Raw genomic sequence first — 24562 nt, 5'->3', positions numbered from 1 at the left:
GTCAAAAGGAATTGCATACAGACTCTTCATTTTCTCTTTTGTCACTATGTACTGCGCCCGTGCTTCCTGCTGCACAGGTAAAACCATGCTCCCTGCTGCCTTCCTACTACAGTAGCTGTTTATTGGGCATCTACTCTGCATTGTTGTTTTGTGAGTCAGGGTTTCTCTGTGTAGCCCTGGCTGTCCTGGAACTCATTCTGTAGACTAGGTTGGTCTCAGACTCACAGATATCCATCTGCCTCTCCCTGCAGTGGGATTGAAGGTGTATACCACCACTGCCCAGTCATCTACTCTGCATTTTAACCCCTCAATACCCTCAAAAGTATTCCTTTTCCACCTCATATGTTACAAAGTCAGGATTTGGTTTCCAGGGCCTAGACTCTCAGCCATGCTACTAAATTGACCCTCAAGAAATAGCTGCCTTGGCCAACATCTCCCTAGGGTTTGATCTGCACTTTGCCTATCTATCACATAACATTTCCTGTTGTCTTTAGGGTTCATTGAATGTGTTTTGAGTGAAGAAATATGTGCACGACTGAATGGCTTTGAGTCATAGCAAGGTCTAAGGCTTGTCCAAAGCCCTTCCACACTCTATCCCGCATGGCGTAATAGGGAGTTAGAACTCTCTTCCTGAAGGGTTCTGGCCTTCCATTGCCTTTGAGAGGTATCCTGGGAAAGGAAGTGTTCCTGGGTGAGGGAAGCGAGGAGCACAGAGCTGTGTGTGATTAGCAGAGTCTCCTCTGCCGGATGCTTCAAGCAGCTGCTGGGGATGTGACTGCCTCCTTCCAGGCTGAGAAAGGCGAGCATTACTGATTGCTTTGTGTGATTTGACAGGGCTGTGATAGCAAGGCTGATAAAACCTGAGTCATTCAGGGCCTGGACTAGGAGCAAGGGCCTCCAAGGTACATTCCACCCTCATTGGGACCTGAGGATGTGGGTCAGAGGTAAAAGGCATGCTTAGAACGTTTGGGGACTCTGGTTCCATCTACACCAAACCCCCACTTCTATCTGGGCAAGTGGGAATCTTTTATTGTCTTTTTTGCTGTTGAAGATTGAGACAAGGTCTTCCTGGCTGGCCTGGAACTCTCAGAGATCCATCTGCTTCTGCCTCCTGAGTGCCCAGATTAAAGGTATTTGCTACCATGCCCTGGAACAGAAGGGTCAGTCTCCTGGGTCAGGTCTGGGTTTTTTGGTTCTGCCTCTGTGCAAATCCATATGTGTTGTAGAATGTGCTGTATAAGCCCACACCTATTTCTCCCTGCCTCCTTCCTACAACTGTATGTATATCTCCTGCTGATTAGAGCAGCCATTTAAAAATGTTTGCAGTTGTAGGCATGTCTACTATGATTCTTGCATTTTCAAACCCAATGAGATGGTTCACCTCGATTAGATTAAGAGATACATAAAAAAAAATTAACAAAGCATGCTTTTGGTGTGTCCATGAGGGTATTTCTGGAGACCATTAAATGGCAAAGACTTTTGCCTAGTGAACGATTTAGTCCATTGATGGATTCAAATTTCCAGTATACTGACAGGTGGTGGGAACTGTGCAGGCGAAGGGACTGGTTAAAGAGAGTCAGTTACTGAAGGTATGTCTTCCATCTCTGATGTGTATGCTTTAGTCTTGGCCCCTTCCCATTATTCCAAGCTATCTCTCTGTTGCTTAAAGTCAAAAGCTTCCCACTCCACAACCTTCTTCCATGGCCAAGGTATTTGTTCTGCTTTGCCCCAGGAATGGAACTAAACCCTGGGCCCAAACCTCTGAAACCATGAGCCAAATTAAACGTTTCATTTATTTCTCTCAGGTATTTGTCACAGTGAGAGGATGTCTAACAAACCCACCTACCTACATCGTCTCTTTCCATCCTTACCACGATCTCTTCGAGGCCAGCCTGCTCAACAAAGCCAGGTCCAGGACAGCCAGAGCTATACAGAAAAACAGTGCCTGCCTTTGAGTCATCTGCTCCAGTAAAGAACGCTGCTCCTGTGCGTAACCCCTGTAAACTCATTGGTCTAAGCCAGATTTGGGTGGAATCATTTCTTTCTCCCTTCCTTCCTTCCTTCCCTCCCTCCCTCCCTCCCTCCCTCCCTCCCTCCCTCCCTCCCTCCCTCCCTTCCTTTTCTTTCTTCCTTCCTCATTCCTTTTAAAAAAAATTCAAGAGGAAGTTTTTTTCTGTGTAGACCTGACTGTCCTGGGACTTACTCTCTAGACCAGGGTAGCTTTGAACTCACAGAGATCCTCCTGCTCCTGTCTTCCAAGTGATGGGACCAAAGGCAATCGTTTTTTTGTTTTTGTTTTTGATTTTTTGGTTTTTCGAGACAGGGTTTCTCTGTATAGCCCTGGCTGTCCTGGAACTCACTCTGTAGACCAGGCTGGCCTCGAACTCAGAAATCTGCCTGCCTCTGCCTCCCAAGTGCTGGGATTAAAAGCATGCACCACCATGCCCGACTGGCAATCATTTTTTTTAGTCTGTCACCAGTTTCTTATCTGGGGTGGACAGAAAATTGTTCACATCTCCCTAGGCAAAGTGACACAACACTAGGCCAGAGAAATAATGGCAGCTCACAGAAGAAATGCCTGCAGGCCACCTTGAGAAGAGACATACTGAAGTCAAGACTGACGAATGGACAGAACATGAAGCAGGCCAAGACGGGGGAAAGTATTCCAGATACAAGGAACAGCATATGTGAAGGCTTCGAGTCCAGAGATGCATGGGGTAGTGAAAGACTTGAGGAACACACACAGGGCTAGAGTGCAGCACATGTGGGACACCAGGAGATAGGAGGTGAGGGGTGAGGTGCGTCATCACTTTCTCTTGCTGTGATAAAATACCATGACCAAAACTAACTCATGGAAATTTATTTTGGCTTTGGGTCCAAGAGGTTAGAGTCCATCATGGTGGAAAGACTTAGCAATAAGTTTAGGCAGGCATGGTGGCTGGAGAAGGAAGTTGAGAGATCACATTTTTATCCACACAGGGAGCAAAGAGGGTGACCTGAAAGAGAGGCTATAAACTCTCAAGACTCCAGTGGCACCGGGCGTGGTGGTGCACGTCTTTAATCCAGCACTTGGGAGGCAGAGGCAGGCGGATTTCTGAGTTCGAGGCCAGCCTGGTCTACAGAGTGAGTTCCAGGACAGCCAGGGCTACACAGAGAAACCCTGTCTCAAAAAAACAAACAAACAAACAAACAAACAAACAAAAAGACTCCAGTGGCATACTTCCTTCATCAAGGCACCTCCTGAAGGCCGCATTACCTCCCTAAACAGTGCCATCGAATGAGAGCCAAGTGCTTAGATATGTATATGTATGAGGGATGTTTTTGTTGTTGAAATACTTATTTTTGTTTGTTTTAATTATGTGTTGGGTTGGTGTGTGATCTGCATGTGGGTATGTGTCTGTGAGTACAGGTTCCAACAGAGGTCAGAGGTGTCTGATCCTCTCTTGCTGGAGTTACAGATGGTTGTGAGCCAACCTGATACAGGTGCTGGGAGCCAACTTCGCACCCTCTGGAAGAGCAGCAAATGCTTGTAACTGTTGAAGACATTTTTATTCAAACCACCATAGGAGGTGAGATTCTCTTATAGAGGGCTTGAGAAAGCCCAGGCAGAATAAGCTTTAACTTGAAAACACAAGAAACCCTTCTTTAACCTAAGAAACCCTAAAAGGGGTTTCTTCGCTATTTCTGTTCTGTTGAGATAGAATCTTAATGAGTAGCCAGTCAAGTTTTGACCTCACCATTCTCCTGCCTTTGACTTGGTGTGGGATTGCACACATGTACCAAGCTTGGAAAGTTTTGTTTTGTTGAGATTTATTCACTCTTATTTCACATGTATGGGCATTTTGCCTGCAGGTGTGCCTGCGTACCAGAAGAGGGCAGTGAATCGCTAGGAATTGGAGTTAGAGGTGTTTGTTTAGCCACCTCTTAGGTGCTGGGAATCTTACCCAGGTTCTTTGAAAGAACAGCCAGCCAATGCTCTTCGCCAGTGAGCCATCCCTCCAGCCCTAAACCTGGAAAGTTTTAAAGGACATGCATATCACGTTCATCTTTGTGTTTTAGAAAAGTCCTTTTTGAGCTGGGCAGTGGTGGCACATGCATTTAATCCCAGCACTCAGGATGCAAAGACAGGGAATCTCTGTGAGTTTGAAGATTGGTTTACAAACAAATTCTAGGACAGCCAAAACTACACAAAGAAATCTCCTCTTTCTCTTTCTCTATCTCTGTCTCTGTCTCTCTCTCTCTGTCTCTCTCTCTCTCTCTCTCACACACACACACACAAAAGATGGAGATGTCAGGCAGAGGTTTAGTTTGTAGTGAGTGGATATGGGAGGGGTGGGAATGATGGGCTCTAGTGTAGACAAATTAACTCTTCCCTAACCTGTGTGTGTATGTGCTTGTGTGTGCACATGCGGATGTGAGTACACATGTATGTGTGTATGTGTGTGGAGGCAGTTGTCAGCCTTGGGTGCTGTTCCTCAGGAGCCATTCCCCTTGTTTGCTGGGACATGATCTCTCACAGGGACCTGGGACCTGGCAGTTAGGTTAATGGAACTAGCCCATGATCTTCAGGGATCCTGTCTAACTCCGCCCCCTCAGCACTGGGATTACCACTACCTTCCACTGTGCATGCTTCGTACATGTTTGTGGGAGCTGGAACCCAGGCCCTCATGCTTGTGAAGCAAGCACTTTGCTGGCTGTGTGCACGCCCCAGCCTCTAGTCAGATGATCAGTTTAATACCTAATTGTGTGACTGGTCACATGGCCACTCAGAATAAACAAAATATTGATCAGTCTCCTCTATAGCTGTGTTGGTCTTCTTAATAAGTCATAGTCAGTGGAGTATAAGAATGTGGGGTATGACTGAAAAGCTGTCCTTATAGACAAGGCATTATGGAGTATGAGCCGCCATCTTGGATCCTGAGGTAAAGCTGAGGGGGAGGTGTGTGTGTGAAGCTGGCATAAAACTGGCTCCTGAGATTCTGAGAACTGGAGACAGTATAGCAGACTTAGAGTTAGTACCTCTGGTATCCTTTAATCTAAAATAGAAATACACTTCTAAGGGTAAGATAGCTTAGCTGTCAAGGATGGGCACCACTTTGTTGTGAAGCCAAGTTTGGTTCCCAGCACTCACATGAGCCATCTCACAACTGTAATTCCACCTCCAGGGCATCCAAAGCCCCTTTCTGGCCTCCTCACTCATATGTGCAGCGTGTATACATGTGTGCACAAACATGCACATACACATAGACACATAATTTAAAATATAAATATTTTAAACAAGGACACAGGCTTCTCCCTTTTATTTGAACTGTCTGATGTGAAATTTTCCTCTCTACTCACAACTGGACCCATGTCTGGCAAATATAAAAAAGAACATGCAATAATCAGTTAAAGCTGATGAATCTGCAGATCTGAAGGAGGGAGTGTGGGGAGGCTATCAGTCGACATGAAGGTACCATTGATGAGTAGTCATGAAGCCATGGCAACATGACGTCACTAAAGAAGAGAACAGGATCTAGAGCAGAATTCCAAGGAGCACCACATTTGAAGGATGGGCAGAGGAAGAGGAGCCTGACAAGGAGACTGGAGGGAGTAATCAGAGAGGTAGGAATAGGCCAGGGAAGTCCCATGTCACAGAGCCTAGAGAGGAGAAGCCCAGACTGGGCCCTGGCCAAGAGTGAGAAGGCAGCCACTTCTGCTGGTTTCTATAGGGGCTGAGAGCATCACAGAGCTCCAGAAAACAAATTTAGGCTTCTATTGTCTCAGACCCTACTGGGTTAGCTTTCTGAAGCTGTGACAAAATGCCTGTAGTAATCACCTTACAAGAAAGGAAAAGATTGGGTTTTGGCTCATGGTTTCAGAGACCAGTCCATAGTCACTTGGTCCTGCTGCTTTGGATCTGCTCCAGCCTAGTACATTCTGACAGGTACATCTTTGGCAGATACATCATGGTGGTATCTCACACAGTCAAGAAGGGGAGAGAAATAGACAGAGGCAGAGAGCCAACCAGGATAACAATGCTCTTTCCAAATATTCCCTCCAAGAGGGCATCCCCAATGGCCTACTCTCTTTATACCTGCCTCTTAGTCTCCACTACTGGTTAGGCGCCGAACCTACCATATGCAGTCCTTTAGATGTGCTTTCAAGATCGATGCTATAACTCCTAAGGAAGGTTCATGACACCATCTTCCTGGCATTCCCTAGGATTAGGTCCTAACTCCTCAACTCATCCTTTGGACCCTGCCGAGGTCTGGCTTTCGCCTTTCTCACCTGCTTCTTTCCTCTGAATGCTGTTCCTAATGTGTCTGGTTTCCTGCCATTGTTTGGTTGAGTCCACAGGCTTCTATCTGAAGAGTGTCCCTTTCCCCCTTAATCCCACCCACTCTTTATATCAAATGTCAGTTCTGCTCTGTGGTTCTTCAGGCAAACTGGTTGCCCTGACTCTGTGCCCTCCGTCCGAGCCCTTTGCTTATTATTCCTGGTCACCAGTCTCAGTGTGGTCTGTGTTAAACTTGGTTATGCAGATGAATGTCTCCAACCACCTTGAGAACTTGGAAAGATTAATTTTGCCAAATTGGTAGTACTTCCCAGTTTCAATGTCAACTAGAGTTTTAAAGGTTTTTATTTATGGGTATGTGTGTGTACCCACATGAGTTTATGTGCACCATATGGTTGAGGTACCCTTGGAGACCAGAGGGGGCTGATTTCCCTGGGAGAGGAGTTCTAGGCAGTGGTGAGCCGCCTGGTGTGGATGCTGTGAGTTGGTCCTCTGGAAAAACAGTAAGCTCTGGAAAAAGCTTAAACTTTGAGCTATCCCTTGAGCTTCCTCAACTAGAGTTTCTGATATAAATTGATAAATTATAAACTCAAGTCCCAGAATGGATCAGTGAGTGGTGTGTGTGTGTGCGTGTCTGTGTGTTTGAAATAGTGTCTTTCCATGTAGCCCAAGCTGGTCTAGAACTCTCTATGTAGCTAAAGCTGGCATGGAACTCATGACCCTCCTGTCTCAGTCTCCCTAGAGCCAGTGTGTGCACGACTAAGACTGCTCTGCTTCGCTTGACCAAACCTTGACAGAGGCAAAGCGGGAGGAGTTCATTTACTGTGTAGTAACTACAGTAATGGAAACAGTTCAGGCCTGGCAGAAGGGTCAATATTTAGAGCTCTGAAGTTAAATTGACAGTCCAAGCCAGGCGTGGTGGCGCACGCCTTTAATTCCAGCACTCGGGAGGCAGAGACAGGCGGATTTCTGAGTTCGAGGCTAGCCTGGTCTACAAAGTGAGTTCCAGGACAGCCAGGGCTATACAGAGAAACCCTGTCTCGAAAAAACAAAAACAAAAACAAACAAAAAAAATGACAGTCCATAAGTAAACTTTTTTACATTTATACTGGTTTCATTTTTTAAAGATTTATTTTTGTTTATGAGCACTTTATCTGCTTGTGCACCTGCATGCCAGAACTGGGCATCAGACTCATCACAGGTGGCTGTGAGCACCGTGTGGTTGCTAGGAACTGAACTCAGGACCTCTGTAAGAGCAGTCATTGCTCTTAACCGCCCAGCCATCTCTCCAGCCCAGTGGTTACATTTTTGTTTTTGTTTGCTTGTTTGGTTGGTTTTGTTTTAGTCAAGTTACTGTTGACAAGGGTCTCAAAGCAAGTCTGTGGTAAGTCTTTTCAGCTAATCATCTAGGATAACTGGCATTACATCCAAAACAATGATATGGCCCCTACCTCACATATATACAGAAATTTACTCAGGCCAGGTATGGTGGTGCACATTTTGTTTTGTTTTGTTTTGTTTTGTTTTGTTTTGTTTTGTTTTGTTTTGTTTTTCGAGACAGGGTTTCTCTGTGCAGATTTCGAACTCAGAAATCTGCCTGCCTCTGCCTCCCAAGTGCTGGAATTAAAGGCGTGCGCCACCATGCCCAACTTGGTGGTGCACATTTTTAAACACAGCGTTCAGGAGGTAGAGAGGAAGGCAGATCTCTGTGTTTCAGGTCAACAGGACTTCATACCCTATCTGAATATCTAAAAATATTCAGATCATTGACCTACAAAGTGCTAAAACTCTTAGAAGAAAACACAGGAGGAAGTCTTTGTAATTTGGGGTCAAGTAATGCTTTTTGGATATAATACTAAAGCACAAGCAGAGAATTAAAATACAAATTGTATTTTGTCAAAAATTTAAACTTTTTTTTGTGGGGGGGTTTCTCTGTAGCCCTGGCTGTCCTGGAACTCACTCTGTAGACCAGGCTGGCCTCGAACTCAGAAATCTGCCTGCCTCTGCCTTCCGAGTGCTGGGATTAAAGGCGTGCGCTACCACCGCCTGGCTAAATTTAAACTTTTGTGCTTCAAAGGACCATCAAGAAACTGAAAATAAAACCCACAGAAACGGAGAAAATATTTGTAAACCATGGGTCTTCTGAGGGCCTAGTATTTCGAATGTATAAAGAATATACAGAGGCTGGAGAGGAAGCTCAGCGCTGAACCCATGTATTGCTCGTCTGGAGGATTCAGGTTCAATTCCTGGCACCCAGATCAAGCATCTCACAGCCCGCTGTAACTCCAGCTCTGCTGTGCACCTGAGCACACACACAGAGACACGTAACTTAAAGTAACAAAGATAATTCTAAAACACACATATCTCAACAAGTTAAAACGCTAATAGCCCAACTGAAAAATGGATAAAGGATGTGAATGGGCACTCTCCCAAATGAGATACACAGTCAGCGAACACATGAGAAAAGATGGCAAACATTATTAGCTATCGAAGAAATGCCAGTGAAAACCACCATGAGCTTCAACTTCACAGCCACCACACTGTCTATAATCAAGAAGTCCCACAATGTGGCCAGCAAGATGGCCAAGCACACATAAGCCTAATGAAACTGATCCTAGATCCCACATGGTGAAAGGAGAGACCTGACTCCCTTAACACACACACATACACACATGCACACACACTCACACACACTCACAACACACACTTTTTTGGAAGTCCAATAATAAAAATGGGGAGAGTGGTACATGGCTGTAATCCCAACACTTGGGAAATAGAGGCAGGAGGATGAGAAATTCAGTTATCCTTGCCCATGTAGTGAGTTTGAGACTAGCCTGGATTACACATGGCCCTATCTCTAAATAAGCAAATATATGTATATATGTACATACATAAATATGTGGCAGGTTATCTCAGCATTTGGAAGGCAGATCTCTGAGTTCAAGGCTTCCTAGGTAGTCTAGTGAATTCCAGAACACAGTGAATTTCAGGCCAGCCAGAGATACACAGTGAGACCTGTCTCAAAAACAAAAATAAATTAATAAAACAAACAGATATCAGATAATAAGTTTATGGAGACACAGGAGGCTGGAACCCTCATACACTGCATGTAGCAGTGTAAGGTAGTGCAGTTGCTTGGGAAACAACCTGGCTCTTCCTGGGAAGGTTAGCATAAAGATGCCACAAAACCCCAGCAAGCCCACTTCGAGAGAGAGGGGAACTTCATACCCAAGGAGGTGAAGACTTTAACCACACAGATCTTTCTGGCAGCCTCATTTATAAGAGCTAAAAAGTAGAAAAAGTGATAGATTACTTGCTTAGCATTTCTGGTCTGAGGCCCAGAAGAGGAAAAACCCAGATGTCCATCAACTATTAGGGAAGCAAAGCCCAGTATACTTGTTCAGTGACATCACGGTCATAAAATAAAGCAGGGACTTAAACTGAGACATGTAAACCTGCAGACATCATGCTAGCAAACTAGTTGTAAAAGCCAACACACTGTGTCGCTCCATGCATATGAATTGTCTGGAACAGGCAAATCCCCAGAGGTGAAAAGCAGATTGGCAAAGATTGGAAGGGACCAGGAGAATAACTGCAATGATTTTTGTTGTCATTATGTCTTCTGAGCCAGCCTATGTAGCCCTTGGTTGTCCTGTAACTTGCTATGTAAACCAGGTTGGGCTTATGATCTGCCAACCTCAGTGCCAGGATGCTATATTAATATATATGTATATGTATACATACACACTTACACACTCACATATCACTGAGCTATGCATGCTATGCATCTTTAAGACTTTTTTTTAAGATTTATTTATTTATTTATTATATGTAAGTACACTGTAGCTGTCTTCAGACACTCCAGAAGAGGGAGTCAGATCTCGTTACAGATGGTTGTGAGATGGTTGTGAGCCACCATGTGGTTGCTGGGATTTGAACTTCAGACCTTCAGAAGAGCAGTCGGGTGCTCTTACCCACTGAGCCATCTCACCAGCCCAAGACCTTTTTTTTTTTTTTTTTTTTAAGTTAGATTTGGGCAGGCAAGATGTCCCAGTGGGTACAGGCCCCTGTTGCCACCAGAACTCCGGAGTTTAATCTCCAGGCACTGTATGGTGAAAGGCAAGAATGACTCCTTGTTTGTATATTAGGTTTCTACAGCTGTGAAAAATACCATGACCCAAAGCAACCTTGGGAGGAAAGGCTTATTTCATGCTCCTTCTAGGTACTAGTTCCTCACTAAGGAATCGGGGCAGGACTTCAAGGCAGGAACAGTCCATCGAGGGAGGAACACTGCTTTCTTTCTTGCTCCCCATGGCTTGCTCAACTGGCTTTCCCTATCCATTCAGGGCCTCCTGCCCAGGGGTGGCCCTGCCCACAGTGGGCTAGGCCTTCCCACATCAATCATTAATCAAGAAAATGAAGCTGGGCGGTGGTGGCACACACCTTTGATTCCAGCACTTGGGGAGGCAGAGGCAGGCCGATTTCTGAGTTGGAGGCCAGCCTGGTCTCCAGAGTGAGTTCTAGGACAGCCAGAGCTATACAGAAAAACCCTGTCTTGAAAAACCATAAAAGAAAAAAGAAAATAACCTACCAATGTGCCCATAGGCCAATCTGATGGAAGCGATTCCTTAATTAAGTTCTCTCTTCTCGGGTAATTCTAGTTTGTATGAAATTGACAAAACACTACTTACCTTCTGAACAAGGCAGTGTGTGCTCACACATAAGCGATGTGGGAAAAGTAGGACTACCATGGGGTGAAATGTAAACTTGGCCTTCATTTTCCTAGTGAAGATTCCCCATAAAGTTCTTTGCTGGCTTGCATTTTTGTATGCCGGGTGAGTTAAAATACTTATGTTCTGGTTGGTTGTTTTTTTTTTTTTTTTTGGTTTTATGTTTTTCAAAATTACTCTCAAAAGAAGAAAGGAAGAGTGGGCTGAGTGGTAGATTTCTTCCTTAGCATGGGCAAGGCCTTGGGGTTGATGCCCAAGTCAGAAAAAACAATTTCAAAAAAAGGGAAGGAGGCAGGCCTGTCTGGGGATACTACTAAGTGGCAGAGAACTTGCTTGGTATGTGTGAGGCCCTGGAGTCTCCCTATGAGCTAATATCATTATTTTTATTGTACTCTAAGACTGAGGATGGGAAAGTATGTATGTTTTTATGACCATAAGGACAGAATCTCCCTTATACATGATTAATATTCTCTCTCTCTTTCTCTCTCCACCCTCCTCTCCCCTCCCCTTTCTCCTCCCCTATCTCCCTTTCTGAGACACAGTTTCATGTTGTAGCACAATTTGGGCCAGAAGTCACTGTATAGCCCAGGCTAACCCTTCTCCAATTTCCTGTAGCCATTGAAGTAACTCACCTGATAAAGGCCTTGGCAAAACGACTTCTGGTACCTCCATAGCCTGTGGGCTCCTCCCTGTAGGCAACCCAGTCAGCTGATGTTTACCTAAGGATCCCAGCCAAACACTCAGCAGAAAGTGAGGAGGGAGTCCATTTAGAAACCAAGGCTGGACCTTCCCCAGCACTGACAGTGATTTTTCTTAGTTGGCAGTTTGTTCTGGGCAGGGAGAGCCCCGTGTAAACAGTGCATTGCTGGTTCTGGGGAGAGAAACAGAGGAGCCTGGCTGCCTGGAAGAGAAGGAAGGTTCGTCCAGTTGTGCTTTTTCAGCCACTGATGGGCTTGCTTAGGTTACCCAATACGTAGGAAAATTTCTCCTTGTTTCAGGAACTGGGTTAGGTCCGTCAGCGTATACAGAAATCACATGTGGTCCTTGTCAGCAAGAAATGACAGACAAACCTACTTACTATTGACAAGTTTAATAAAGAATGATTAGTGACCAGGCCTGGAAGTTACAAAGCATGGAGCAGGTACGCAATCCCCAGCGAGAGCCAGGAAAAGCGTCTCAGATGTAAGAGTGAGTGAGCCGGGAAGGGAGGTGACAAGTCTCAAGGGGGACAAGAACCACTGGAACAAAGGTGTGGAATCTGCGTGTGGGAGATGCAGTCAGCTGAGGTGTTAGAGGAGCCGCAGGCAGCGATGTGGAGGAAGTGTGGAGGGACCTGGCAAACAGAGGAGTGTGTGTAGAAGAGGGGTGCATGCTGTGGAGAAGGGCAAAGTCTTTAGTCTGCATTGTTAATGGATTTGTGATGTAGAGCAGACCTTTGGGAGTCAAACATCCTCTTTACAGGGGTTGCATATCAGACATTTACATTACGGTTCACAGCTAGCAAAATTACTGCTACCAAAACTCTTATGGTTGGCGAGCCTGAGGAACTATCTTAAAGTATCACAGCATTAGGACAGTTGAGAAACACTAAGCCTGAAGTGAAAGAGCCAACAGTGACCAAGGAACCAAGAGATGATGAATAGCAGGCTGGATATGAAGCATTTGAAATGACTGGAAAAACAGGCAGGGAGCAGGGATGACTCGGTGGCGGGTGTGAGAGGGAGACACAAATCCAGGGGGGATCCCTGGTCTCTGGCTTGTGTATGGGGCTTAAAGCAGAGATAAGAACTCCGGGGAAGGGAAAGATGATGGTGGCTAGAGTTTACTCCTTAGCTACAGGGCTGGACCAGGCCCTTGAGCCAAGAGTTTTCATGTGTTTTTTTTTTTTTCTTTTTTTTCCTGTACCTCTATAAAGCAGATATTGTTCTCAACTTATAGTTGAGGGAAATGAGAGTTTGTGATTTGAATAGCTTGGCCAGATTTGCACATTGCACAGCTTTTGAGTTGTGGAAAGAATTTAGAATCAAGGCACCCATTCCTGGAACTATGCTGCTAACCATCAGGGGGTGTGTGTCTCTGTGTATGTGTGTGTGTATGTGTGTGTGTGTGTCTGTGAGTGTGTCTGTGTGTGTGCCTGTGTGTGTGTCTGTGTGTGTATCTGTGTGTGTGTGTGTGTGTGTGTGTGTGTGTGTCTGAAGGGCCTGTGTGGAGAAATCTGGGGATGGGAAGAGTGGCCAGGGCCCAGGCCATAGTTAAAAGCAATAGGGTGAAACTTGTAAGTTGAGGATGATATCAGGAGCCCTGAAATCAAAACAGGCAGAGGGTAAGAAGCCCACAAACAAGACAAAATCAACCCCTTCTGTTTTAAATCAGAAATCATGACTGATAGCCAAGGAAACTAAGCAGTTTCAAACGACTCTGTCAAATAGACACCCACCAAGTTAGGCAAAGCCATTAAGTATCATAGTTACAATGCTGCATAGTAGTCATCTTAGGTAGTAAGTATTTTGCATAAATAGTATTAATTAGTATAGGACAAGTTTCTTAAACTCTGCTCCTGGATATATTAATGTTTGGATTAAAAAAGGACCTTGGAGCTGGGCATAATGTTGAACACCTTTAAACCTAGCACTTGGGAGGCAGAGGCAGAGAGATCATATGAGTTTGAGGCCAGCCTGGTCTACATAGTGAGTTCCAGGACAGCCAGAGCTACATAGTGAGACTTTGTCTTTAAAAAAGGAGGGAGCTGGAGAGCTAAGAGCACTGGCTGCTCTTTTAGAGGAACTTGGTTCAATTCCCAGCACCCACATGGTATCTTCAACCATATCTAACTCCACTTCCAGGAATCCGACATCCATGGGGACCAAGGCAAAACATACACGAAATAATAAAGAGACAACATAGGAAAAATATATTTTAAAAAGGACTACAGTTAGTAAGTTTAGGAAATGCTGTTATGATTTAGGCAGAGAGCCAAGTCCCTCTATACTTTTATGTTACTGTTAGGTAACACCGAAGTCTAACGGCTAAGGTGGTAAGCACTTGGAACAAGCTGGGTTTGAATGTTGCAGATGACAAAGCTGGGTGACTTTAGGCAAGCCCCTGAACTACACTAACAACTACTCATCCAGAGGGGGACAGTAATACATTCACTTCAAAACAGTTTAGTGTGGTGGAATAGAATGCATTACACTGGAAGCAGTTAGTACCTGGTACAGAGTAAGGGCTTCATAAAGGTTAACTGTTATCTAGACATGAGCCATAGTGTTTGGGGTTCAAACTCAGGGCCTGGAGCATGCTGGGCAAGCATGCACTCTTCCATCGAGTTACAGCCCCAGTCTCAAACTTACACACACACACACACACACACACACACCACTCTAATACCCAAATTTCTGAAGAGCCTTAAGTCTTAGTCTATCTTTTGTTATCTGAGAGTTTTATCTCCTAATTCTTATCCCATTATATTCCACACTGGGAATATTCTATCTCTCATCTACTCTGGGCAAGAGGAGTAGGGAGAACACAGTAGGGACATAAAAATTCATAGTCACTGTTGTGTGCCCTTGAAAAAGATCATTTGAGTGTTGGCTTGTATCAAGACACATCAGGAAGGAAGCAAGTAGAGTGTGTGCTTCCACTTGTTCCCTCCGTTAGATGTCCTTGGGCAATGGACATCTTGTATACAATCTTATATCGTAGTTGTGACCTTCAGATCTTAGAAGCTAATGAAGGCTGGGGAAAGAGGATATTAGCTCTTTCTCCAAGAACTTCCTAAGAGTTTTCTCCACAAGAACTCTACAATCTGTCCTCTCACCCCTCCCCACATGTGCCCCACCCCTCATTCATTAACACAGGCTGACATCAGAATACCCCCTGGATGAAGGGATACCCCAGGCCTAGCTTGGCTGAGTCCCTTACTGGAAAAAGACAGAGCTATGGAATGGAGAAGCCTGAGGGGACAGTTTTCCAAGTTGTCCTGGACACATAATGAACACTAAATTATGATACTCCCAAACAGGGCAGGCTAAGGCCAGGACTAGTCTGACTTCTCATGGTTTAGGTGAGGGGAGAGAAAGAGGTGAACACAGGAGCTATGCTAGGCAATTTCCTAACGTCCACCGAGGCCAGAATATTTGACCTCCCACTGAAGATTTTAGATAGCCCCTTTGTGAATGAAAGCTTAGGAAGAAAAATCCCGATGTTTTTTCTGTAACACCACACACACACACACACACACACACACACACACACACACACACACACACACACACACACCAATGTTTGCTTCCTGAACTTTAAAGGCTGCCATCCATGTGTGGTCTAAAGGAGCTGACCTGGCAAGGGGTCTGAATCTGTGTTTGTCTACACTTTGTTTTTTGTCTTGTTGAGACAGGGTTTCTCTGTGTAGCCCTGGCTGTCCTGGAACTCACTCTGTAGACCGGGCTGCTGTCTCAGAGATCTGCCTGCCTCAGTCTTCCAAGTGCTGAGATTAAAGGAGTGTGACACCTCCCCCCAGTGTGTTGTCTATATTTGAGGGCTATGGGTGAAGTCGTTTTTTAAAAGATACCTCACAGCTCATACAGGAGTCCCCGAGAAATGGTTCGCACCTCTATCCCCCAAAGGCCATACCCGAACGGTAGAGGCTGTACCTCCGGTATTTTTGATGATAGTGTACTTAGGGTTCCAGCTATGGATAGGCAGAAAGGTCTCAAGATTCGTGAACAAAGGTTGAGTTAGAAGCAAAAGCGAATGTGAAAGCAGGGGCGCGGGGGGGGGGGGGTCTTGAGGACTGTTGCCTTTATTTCACCATGGGGCTTGACAGTTCTCTCAAGTGTCGCCAGCCTAGGGAAATGAATTTTCCTCTGTCCCTGGTGATTTCTAATACCCTATCCTGCCTCTTTCCAAAGTTGGGACCCTTCTCTCCTGAGTCTGAAATCTCCATCCCTCCATTCTTTTTTCCTTGGCACTGGACTCTCCACGCCTCTCTCCCTTTTCCTTTCTGGGCGGAATGTATTCCTCCCGAGTCAGGCCTCTCCGGGCCTGGGCAGACAGGGTATGCGTCCTCTTTTCTCCTCCTAAGGCCACGGCTCCCTCCCCCCACCTTCTCCAGCTCCCCTTCCCCACCCCCTCCTCCGCCCCGAGGCATTGTGGGACGAAACAAGATGTGGAGCGAGAGCGGCGCGGGGAGAAGCCCGCAGTGCGGGGCCGGGCGGGCGCAGCCAATGGGGAGCGCGGACGGCGGCGCGCGCGGCAGGGGGGCGGGGGCGGGGCTCTATTTCAGGGCCGCGCGTCGGCCGCGCTCAGCGGCGGAGCGGAGCGGACGGCGAGGTATCAGCCGAGACAGGCGGTCGGCCGGGTGGCACGAGGCGGAGCGCGGGCGTCCGGGGAAGCTCGGAGGGCGACCAGCAGTGCGAGCGCTCGGCCCCGGGGCTGCGGGAGCAGGGGGATACCGCGGCGGCAGCGGCTGCTGCTGCAGGACGAGCCCAGGGGACACCGCCCCTGCTCGAGCTTTGCTTCAGCCCAGCGCTGCTCCCCAGGGGCCTGTGCGGACTCGCCTGCGTGACGGTGAGCTGGGGCCCCGGGGGGCAGCCCTCGCTCGACTCGGCCCAGGCTCTGGAGACCCTCGTGCCCTGGCTGGAGGCCCCGCAGCCCCGGGGAGGGGAGCCAGCCGTGGTGCACGGAGGCCTCTCCGGTCCGGGGAGCGCGGGCAGCCAGTGCGGGTTCGGGCTCGACGCGGCTCCTCCCGCCGCCACCCTTCGGGGCGTCCTTCCTGCAGCGAGGTCGCCGGGTCACTCCGGCGCCTCTCCAGGCCTGGCGGGGGAGGGCGGAGGACCGGCTTGCGGCCTGCGGATCCGGAGGGCGGCGGGGAGGTGGATGCTTTCTCATTTCCCAGGTGCTGCCCTTCGGGGGTCCCTGCCCGCTAGAGGAAAAGATGGTGGGGGCGGTGTTTTGGGACGAGGGGTTACGGTCCCTTTGGAAATCCGAAACGAGGCAATAACGTTTGTACGTGTTAAAGAATGGTGCAGGGCGGTCCGTGTCATTTGGAGGCTTAGCCCCCCCCCCCTTTTTTTTCTTTTTTTGTCGCAAGACCAGGGACAGAGGTTGAGAACTGTCCTGGAGTGCTCCTTTTGCGTTTTTCACAGGAGCTCCTGGCTCGTGACTCAGGAAGCTGGCTTGGGGCCCTTTGGCCATCCTTTTATCTGGAGGCCCAGCTCCGCCCCCTCCCCCCACCTCCCTAGGAAAGGATCGCTGGGCGTCTGGCTCCCTAGCCTTTTCTCACTGGTACCTTGGATAGGGGTTGCCAGGGCTGGGCCTCACCTTTCTGCGACGCCTGAGGGGCCAAGGGTGAAGAATCGTGGCATTGTAGTCACAAGACCAGCATTATGTAATCGTAGGCTCTCTCTGTTAGAGAGTAAGATAGCTTTTAATTACTGTGACAAAGTTGATCCTTCGGACTTTGGGGAGGAGGCGGTGAAGCAGGTGAGCTTTTTTGGCAAAATGGTGCCAGTTTCATACTTCGTTGTCTGTAGCCAGGCTCCACCCCCAACCTCTGGATTTGTAAACACTGCCCCCTTCTGAGTGGGAACCTGGAATAGGCCACCAGGTGACATTGTTTTTTTTTTTTTTTTTTTCTTCTAGAAAGGTCTCATCACATCAGCCTTTTTCTCTTCCCAAGCCTCGTGGAGGTTGTTCCTTTTCTCTCATTTCAGCCATTATTTTTTAAACATGATTGGCTGCCCAAGGTCACAGAGCTAGTCGGCCTTGAATAGGCATCACTCGACCTTTCCTTCAACACCACAGACTCCTTGGCTCCATATTTTCTCTGGGGTAGGGGGCATCTTAGCTAAACACTGGCCAGTGTCGCTTCCGTGGAAGAAGCTTTGCTTCATTTGACAGTGTCAGACCAAGGTGCCTGGCCTGGAAGTTGTCACAAATACATTGTGTGTGTTAGACGGACTGGGTTCTTTTCATCTCCGTGGGTAGTGTGCACATAGATAAGGAGCAGCTTGGAATGATCCCAGCAGTCTTGCCTTGAGCAGTCAGAAACCCGTCCGTCCCCATTGGGCTGGGGACAACCAGTGTTGCTTTTGGAGCTGAGGTGAGGGGGATCAGTACTGCCGTGAGTGATGAGAGCGGGCAGGGGTGGGTTTCTGTAGCTTGTTTCTTTGGATGTAAGGTAGCTCACATGACTGTAGGCTGCAGAAGGGTCCATGTGGGTCAGTCTCCGAAGTCAGGTTGCTTGCTGTACGGTGAATGCCACAGCCCAGGAAGCATGGCTATGAAATAAGGCTATAAAAATATTAAGCTCTTTCTTAGTCTTAGGTCAGTGTTGTGGACCTCCTCCATCTCCTCTGTTTTGATTGTTTGGAACATGGTCTTATTGTAGCTGAGGTTGGCTTTAAATGCCTGATCTTCCTTCCTGCCTCTACCTTCCAAGTGCTAGAATTTCAGGTGCGAATCACCACACCTGGCCCTGTTTTTATATTTAAGGGAAAGTTCTCAGCACTCCTGTCGGGTAATATTTCTCCAAATGTACACATCATTAGTGCTTTTTGAATGAATAAAAATAATTTTTACATGAAGAAGCAAAAATTCAAGAGAACTGACAATCATTGTTGGGGCTGTGACTAAAGGCCAGAATTCAGAAATTGTATTGTACTTTAAAGACTGAACACTGTTGTGAGGAGAGTGAGGGAGCAGGATTGGGTGTGGTGACATGGGGCTGCCTCTCTGGTTTGAGGTAACATCAGCCCCAACATTTAAGAGGACATTATTACCTCTTTGGCAGCAGGCCATGTATGTGAAGCCCCTTTTATTTTTATCAGAGTGGAGTTGGCCTTTTTTCTGTGAGGGGACAGTGAGTATTTTAGGATTTATGGTCAGAACAATCTCTAGAACTCTTATTGTAACATGTTCCTATAAAACTTTGATTCATAAAAACAGGTGGTGGTTGAGTCTGGCTGATGGACAGCCAGCTTCCTTGCATAGACTCTCCCTATTTGCAGATGCTCTCATGTAACCCTAGTTAATTCTTAAACAACCTCCAGTTGAGAGCTGACCTCATTTCTAAAATGGAAGTAATCGATACAGAAAGGCCAGATGCCTTGTTGAGACCACAAAGGCTCAGAGTCAGGACCAGAAGTCAGGGGTACTGATTTCTAGCAGGGTTTCTGCTGTGAGACCAGTAGTAGATAATAGTTAGTCAGTCATGTGCGGAATCTCTTCAGGTGCGAGCTGCTGGTTTATTCTTAGGATAAGGCTTGGGCCCCATTTTACAGATGGTGACATAAAAACACAGAGACGGATTAACTTGCTGAAAGATGCAGTTAGGTGATGCAGTGTTACGTCTCTTCGGCTCTTGGTGGCGTGCCGACTCTCGTTCAGAGCCCATGAAATGGGCTATTAAAGCACAACATCTTACATCCATATCTCCTTTTCCCTCTTTCTTTCTTGTCCTGTATTTCCAAGAGGTAGGGACCATATTTCTGCTAGAAGCTTCTAAGTGGCTTTTTTTTTTTTTCTTTTTTCACAAACGTTTTACTGTGTAGCCTTAGCTAACCTGGAACTTCCTTTGAAGACCAGGCTGGCCTTGAACTTAAGAGATCCAACTACCTCTGCCTCCTGGGTGCTGGGATTTAAGGCAAGTGCCGCCTTACCCAGCCTAAGCTTCTCTCTTGTCTGTGTTCATGTGCTCCCACCATGTCTATCCCCCGCTAACCTTATAGCTCCCAACCCATAGCTCAAGCTGCTGCTCACACGAGACGTCGCCTGCTTTACTTTTGTGTTCCTACTGCAGTGTCACGATGTCTGACCGGAAGGCAGTGATCAAGAACGCAGACATGTCTGAGGACATGCAACAGGATGCCGTTGACTGTGCCACACAGGCCATGGAGAAGTACAACATAGAGAAGGACATTGCTGCCTATATCAAGAAGGTAAGCTGGGAGCCTGAGGATTGACAGCTGAGCCGCATAGGTTGGGGACAGTGGATGGGGTGGGGGTGGGGTCAGGGCAGACACTTGCTGAGAAAGCAGGTGTCGCCCCTTCTGAGAAAGCCTGCAGACATGTGAAGCAGCTGAATTATAGGGTAATTCTGAGCTCCCAAAGCAATCTCCCAAATGATCTTGATGAGGTTGTAGTGCAGCTGTGTTAGTTGTACAGCTAGTTATGTCACTACAAAGCATGGGGAAGGAGAAGGCGAAGGCTATGCAGAGGAACTGCAGAACAAATATTACTAGCCCAGTTGAGAACTGTTCAGTGTTCAAGATTAAGATTAAGAGCATTTGAGTGAATACTATATGATCCCGGACAGATTTTCAGGGAACTTCTTCATTTACAGTGGTGTGTCCTTTATAATCCTCGTGAGATGGAACGTTTTCTTTTCCCTAAAAAGGGGCTTAGGTTCTGCATATTTTGCAACATATTCTACTCCCCTTATGTTCTCTCTCTCTCTTTTTTTGGTTTTTGGAGACAGGGTTTCTCTGTGTAGCCCTGGCTGTCCTGGAACTCACTCTGTAGACCAGGCTGGCCTCGAACTCAGAAATCCTCCTACCTCTGCCTCCTGAGTGCTGGGATTAAAGGTGTGCGCCACCACGCTTGGCTTCTCTCTCTTTTTTTAAATTAATCTTATGTGTATGGGTAATTTGCTTATGTCTCTACATTATAGTGCATGCCTGGTACCCAAAGAGGCTAGAAGCCATCAGCACCCCTGGGACTGGAGTTACAGATGGTTATGAGCTGCCCTATGGGTGCTGGGAATGGGACCCAGACCCATGGAGGAGCAGCAGGTGCTCTTAACTGCTGAGTCAACTCCAACCGCCCCTTCCCAGCATTTTAAAAGAATCAGCTTTGAATAGTCAGTTCCTTGATTTCTGTAGGAAATGATAAAGAAAATCTGTACATGTTCAATACAGGTGTAATTTTTTCCTGAATATTTTAAACCTGTGGTTGGTTGAATATACATATATGTATGGATGTAGAACTCAGATGTAGAGAGGGGACTGTAGTTTTTGTAAAAATGGTTTAATATTTAGAGTTCAGTTATTGAGGAATTTCTAAATGGGGCTGGTGAAATGTATTAGTGGCTGCCAAGCCTGACACCTGAGTTTAAGCCCTGGTACCCATGTGGTGGAAGGAGAGACTGGACTCCTGCAAGTTGTCCTCTGATTTCCACATGTGTGCTGTGGCACACTTACTACTCCCAAATAAATAGATGTAAACGTTAAAAAGAGAAATCCTAGATGAATGCCTGTGTGGAAATGGTTAACCCTGAAGAAGCAGCTGAGCCTGGGCCCTGGGTTCCAGTTTAGACCTCGTGGTTTGTCTTTTTTTAACTACATCATATCTATATTTTCTTGTATGAATGTTTTGCCTCCATGTATGTCGGTTTGTCATGTGTGTGTTTGGTCCCTGTGGAGGTCTTAAGAGGGCATCAGATCCTTCAGAATAGGAGTTACAAGGAGGCTGTGAGCCACTGTGTGGGTGTGAGAGAAGCCAGTGTTCTTACCAGCTCTCAGCTATCTCACCTCCAGCTCCCAGCACCCATGTTACACTACAGTCAAAGGCCCAGTCTTAGGCCATTGTAGAGGATGTGTAGGAGTGTTGTGGCAGTCTACCTAGCAGTAAGATGTGCCTAGTGGGGGCTCCAGTTTCTCCTACTAGGCTGGCAGTCTGAAGGATACATCTAGACCTGTGCTATATAGGCTGAGCCGCTGTGTGCTAGGAACTGCCTGATGGCTCCCAGGGCTGCTTGGCTTTGTAGAGTGAGGGGATTGGTGCTTCAGCAGTTAGCCCCCATTTGGTCCTGCTCGGAATGTCACTTTAGGAACGGGAGGCAGTGATGGCCAGGCCCTGATTACTGTGCTTATGACGTCCTGGTTTTTCTGATTATCTTGAATTAGAGGGTGGGCAGGTTTGGGAGTGGAGTAACAAGAGGATGGAGAGATGGTCAGGGTGTAGAGTGCTAGAGGCTTGGCAGAGAGGAACAATGGAGCCTTTGTGGTGGTCCATTATTGATGAGGGCCGAAGTGCCGTTGCCAGCCTTAGAACCTGAGCTTCTGAGGGGAGAGTGCTGAGGACCTGGGCTGAGGTCCTGGTCTGGGGTGCTAGGCTGGGTTACTGGGCAAGGTAGGTGGGAACAACTAAATGTGTGTGCTGGGATGCTGCAAGCGACTCCATTCTGCCACTTCAGTAACCCTAACTACTTTTTTTTCTTTCTCCCTTTTATTCTTTTTTAGGAATTTGACAAGAAATATAACCCTACCTGGCATTGTATCGTGGGCCGGAATTTTGGCAGCTATGTCACACACGAGACAAAGCACTTCATCTATTTTTACTTGGGTCAAGTTGCAATCCTCCTCTTCAAGTCGGGCTAGGTGGCCGAGGCGAAGGTGTCCGTGGCGGCGGCAGCGATGGCAAGCAGGCGGCGTTGCTGGGACTGTTGCACTGGGGCCAGCATCAGGAAGTCCTCTCCAATGGCTGTGCTACTGCATGGACTGTGTACTCGATTTCATGTGTGTGTCGCAGTAAACAAAAACCAAACTCCTTTCTGTTTAGTTGCCTGGGGAAGAAGGCTGCTTTGCGTTTGTTTTTAAGACGTTAACATTATTTTTTTGGTTGTACTGCACTAGGAAATCTCTCCTACCCCTCCTTTTCTCTTCTCTCCCTAGATAAAAATAAAAGGCCCTCCTCGAAGCCCTAAGGACTAGGAGGGCCGAGGAATAGAAATAGGTCTGAGGTGGAAGTTAAGCTGCAGGTGCCTCTTGGGTGGTGGGTGCTGCTGTAGGAGGCCGGGGAGGCTGTGAGGACAGGGTTAGGATTGGCAAGGAGAGGGGCAGGAAGGTGGGGGGGGGGGTGGTGGCTCTAGTACCGGGGAGAATATTCCACAGAACTGTGACTATGGCTTGGGGCAGGGGTGGGTGTGCAGTCTCTAAGGGGCCCTAAGGTGTGTTTGTGGTGTGGGAATGGGGAGCAGACTCGTCTTGCCGTCTGTCAGGATTTTAAGTAAGGGCTGTGTCTTTGTGGGTCATCTTCCCATATTCTTCCAGCCAGAAGTCGTGTTGGGAGGATGCTGGGAGTAGGGTTAGCCTGACTTCCCCTTTACATTCTGTCTGCTCCCTGCTTAGCCCTCGTTTTTTCTCATTCCTTCGTTCTCTTAGAGCAGCCCCTATTGTTGGCTGGCAAGGGAATTTCTGGTGACTGTAGTTCCTTAGTTAGGTCTTAGCAATCAAACCAAATCAATGCCCGTCAGTTCTTCTTTGTGTACGTTTGTGTTTGTCTGTGTGCGTGTGTGGGGGTGGGTTTGGGGTAGAAGGGTGGGAAGGGGCAGGATAAGTGGAATCTCTAGGGTGTATGGGAAGTAGAGGGCAGTTAGTTCTAAGTGGGCTTTTATGTTCCCTGTTGTGAGGGTGAGAACAGGTTGGTATCAAACCATCCCCCTCCCCTTAGTTCATCTTGCTTGGACACTGCTTTGCCTTGTGGCTGTCTGTTCCCTGGGAAAGGTTTTGGAAGGTCACCCAGAACAGGATGGCCATACTAACATCTTTCCTGGAGTTGGATCTGGGACCAGGTGACTGGTCTCTAGTGGGAAGTGAGAATGGAAGTGATGGGGTGGAGGGCTCCTTGGAACAGGTCTGAAGTATAGCAATGACCTCTGGGAGGCAGGAGGTGGAGAATGGAAGTGGGGTGGAGGGCTCCTGGAACAGGTCTGAAGTATAGCAATGACCTCTGGGAGGCAGGAGGTGGAGAAGGCTGACTGGGAGGAGATTCCAGAGAAGAGTGCAAGGGAAACCTTGTCTGTCGGTGACATGATTGGGGTGGGTGGGGGTTGTCATTGCCAATTGAGCTGCTGATTCTTATGAATCACATTCAGAACTCGCATAGGGTTGACACTGTAAGGGGTGGGGAAATCTAGCTATTTTTTTTTCCCCAGCCCATTCTTGGGGGTCGGGGGGAGGCAGGAGAATGCCCCTTCCTCCTAAGCCCTTCCTGTGTGTTGAGCTTTTGTTTTTCTTCAGTGCTGGCAGGGGAGGGTGGGAACTGGTGGGGACTGAGTTCCCTGTTCAAACCGTTATTGGGTACAGGATTGAATGTTTGATTTTAGGTTTTATTTTTCTTATGAATGTCCAGATCTGTGTTTCCCTGCCCTCCCAGACTCTGGCCAGTTGGAAGTGTCTCGTTTTTGTTCATCTCTCATTTCTGGTGCAGTGACTGAGACCCTGCCACATCTATGCTCTGCATCCACGCCTCTTTTGGACATTAAAGGTCGATTGATGCACTTCTGAGCTGTTGGGGTTTCTTTGGGGGCGATGGGTGGGTGGGCCTGATGCTGTTAGTGCCACCGGTGGGTGGGCTAGGTCTGTGTTTCATAGGGTGAGGTAGAGCTGTGCTTTCAATGAGTATAGGAGGTAGGTGGGGCTTCAGGTATGAAATTGGGTGGGTGAGTCTTTTGGGGAAGACTGTGGAACTGTGAGGTACCAAAGGATTAATTAAGGGACTGCAGAGCCTGCCTTGCTGCTGCCTTTGCTGGTTAGTGATTGAGAGAGCTGGAGTC

General features: G+C 47.3%; 1 protein-coding gene across 4 annotated transcripts; it reads left to right on the top strand.

Moving 5' to 3' along the window:
• On the top strand, positions 1-24293 carry Dynll2 (dynein light chain LC8-type 2). 4 transcript variants are annotated; one of them, XM_030246257.1, is made up of 4 exons: positions 1-77; positions 1806-1986; positions 19808-19946; positions 22248-24290. In XM_030246257.1, the coding sequence occupies exons 3-4, from the start codon at positions 19815-19817 to the stop codon at positions 22383-22385; spliced, it is 270 nt and encodes an 89-aa protein (XP_030102117.1). In that variant the 5' UTR covers positions 1-77; positions 1806-1986; positions 19808-19814; the 3' UTR covers positions 22386-24290. The 4 variants fall into 4 exon arrangements, with proteins under 4 accessions (XP_030102117.1, NP_001161943.1, NP_080832.1 ...); NM_001168471.1 differs by lacking the exons at positions 1-77; positions 1806-1986 and adding an exon at positions 5520-5604 and having other exon boundaries at positions 22248-24293; NM_026556.4 differs by lacking the exons at positions 1-77; positions 1806-1986 and adding an exon at positions 16285-16575 and having other exon boundaries at positions 22248-24293.
• Positions 24294-24562: the final 269 nt, after the last annotated feature.

This window comes from Mus musculus, chromosome 11 (assembly GCF_000001635.26).
Source record: "Mus musculus strain C57BL/6J chromosome 11, GRCm38.p6 C57BL/6J".
NCBI lineage: Eukaryota > Metazoa > Chordata > Mammalia > Rodentia > Muridae > Mus > Mus musculus.
Note: the sequence above shows the minus strand (reverse complement) of the source record. Positions and strands in the feature narration are given on the sequence as shown.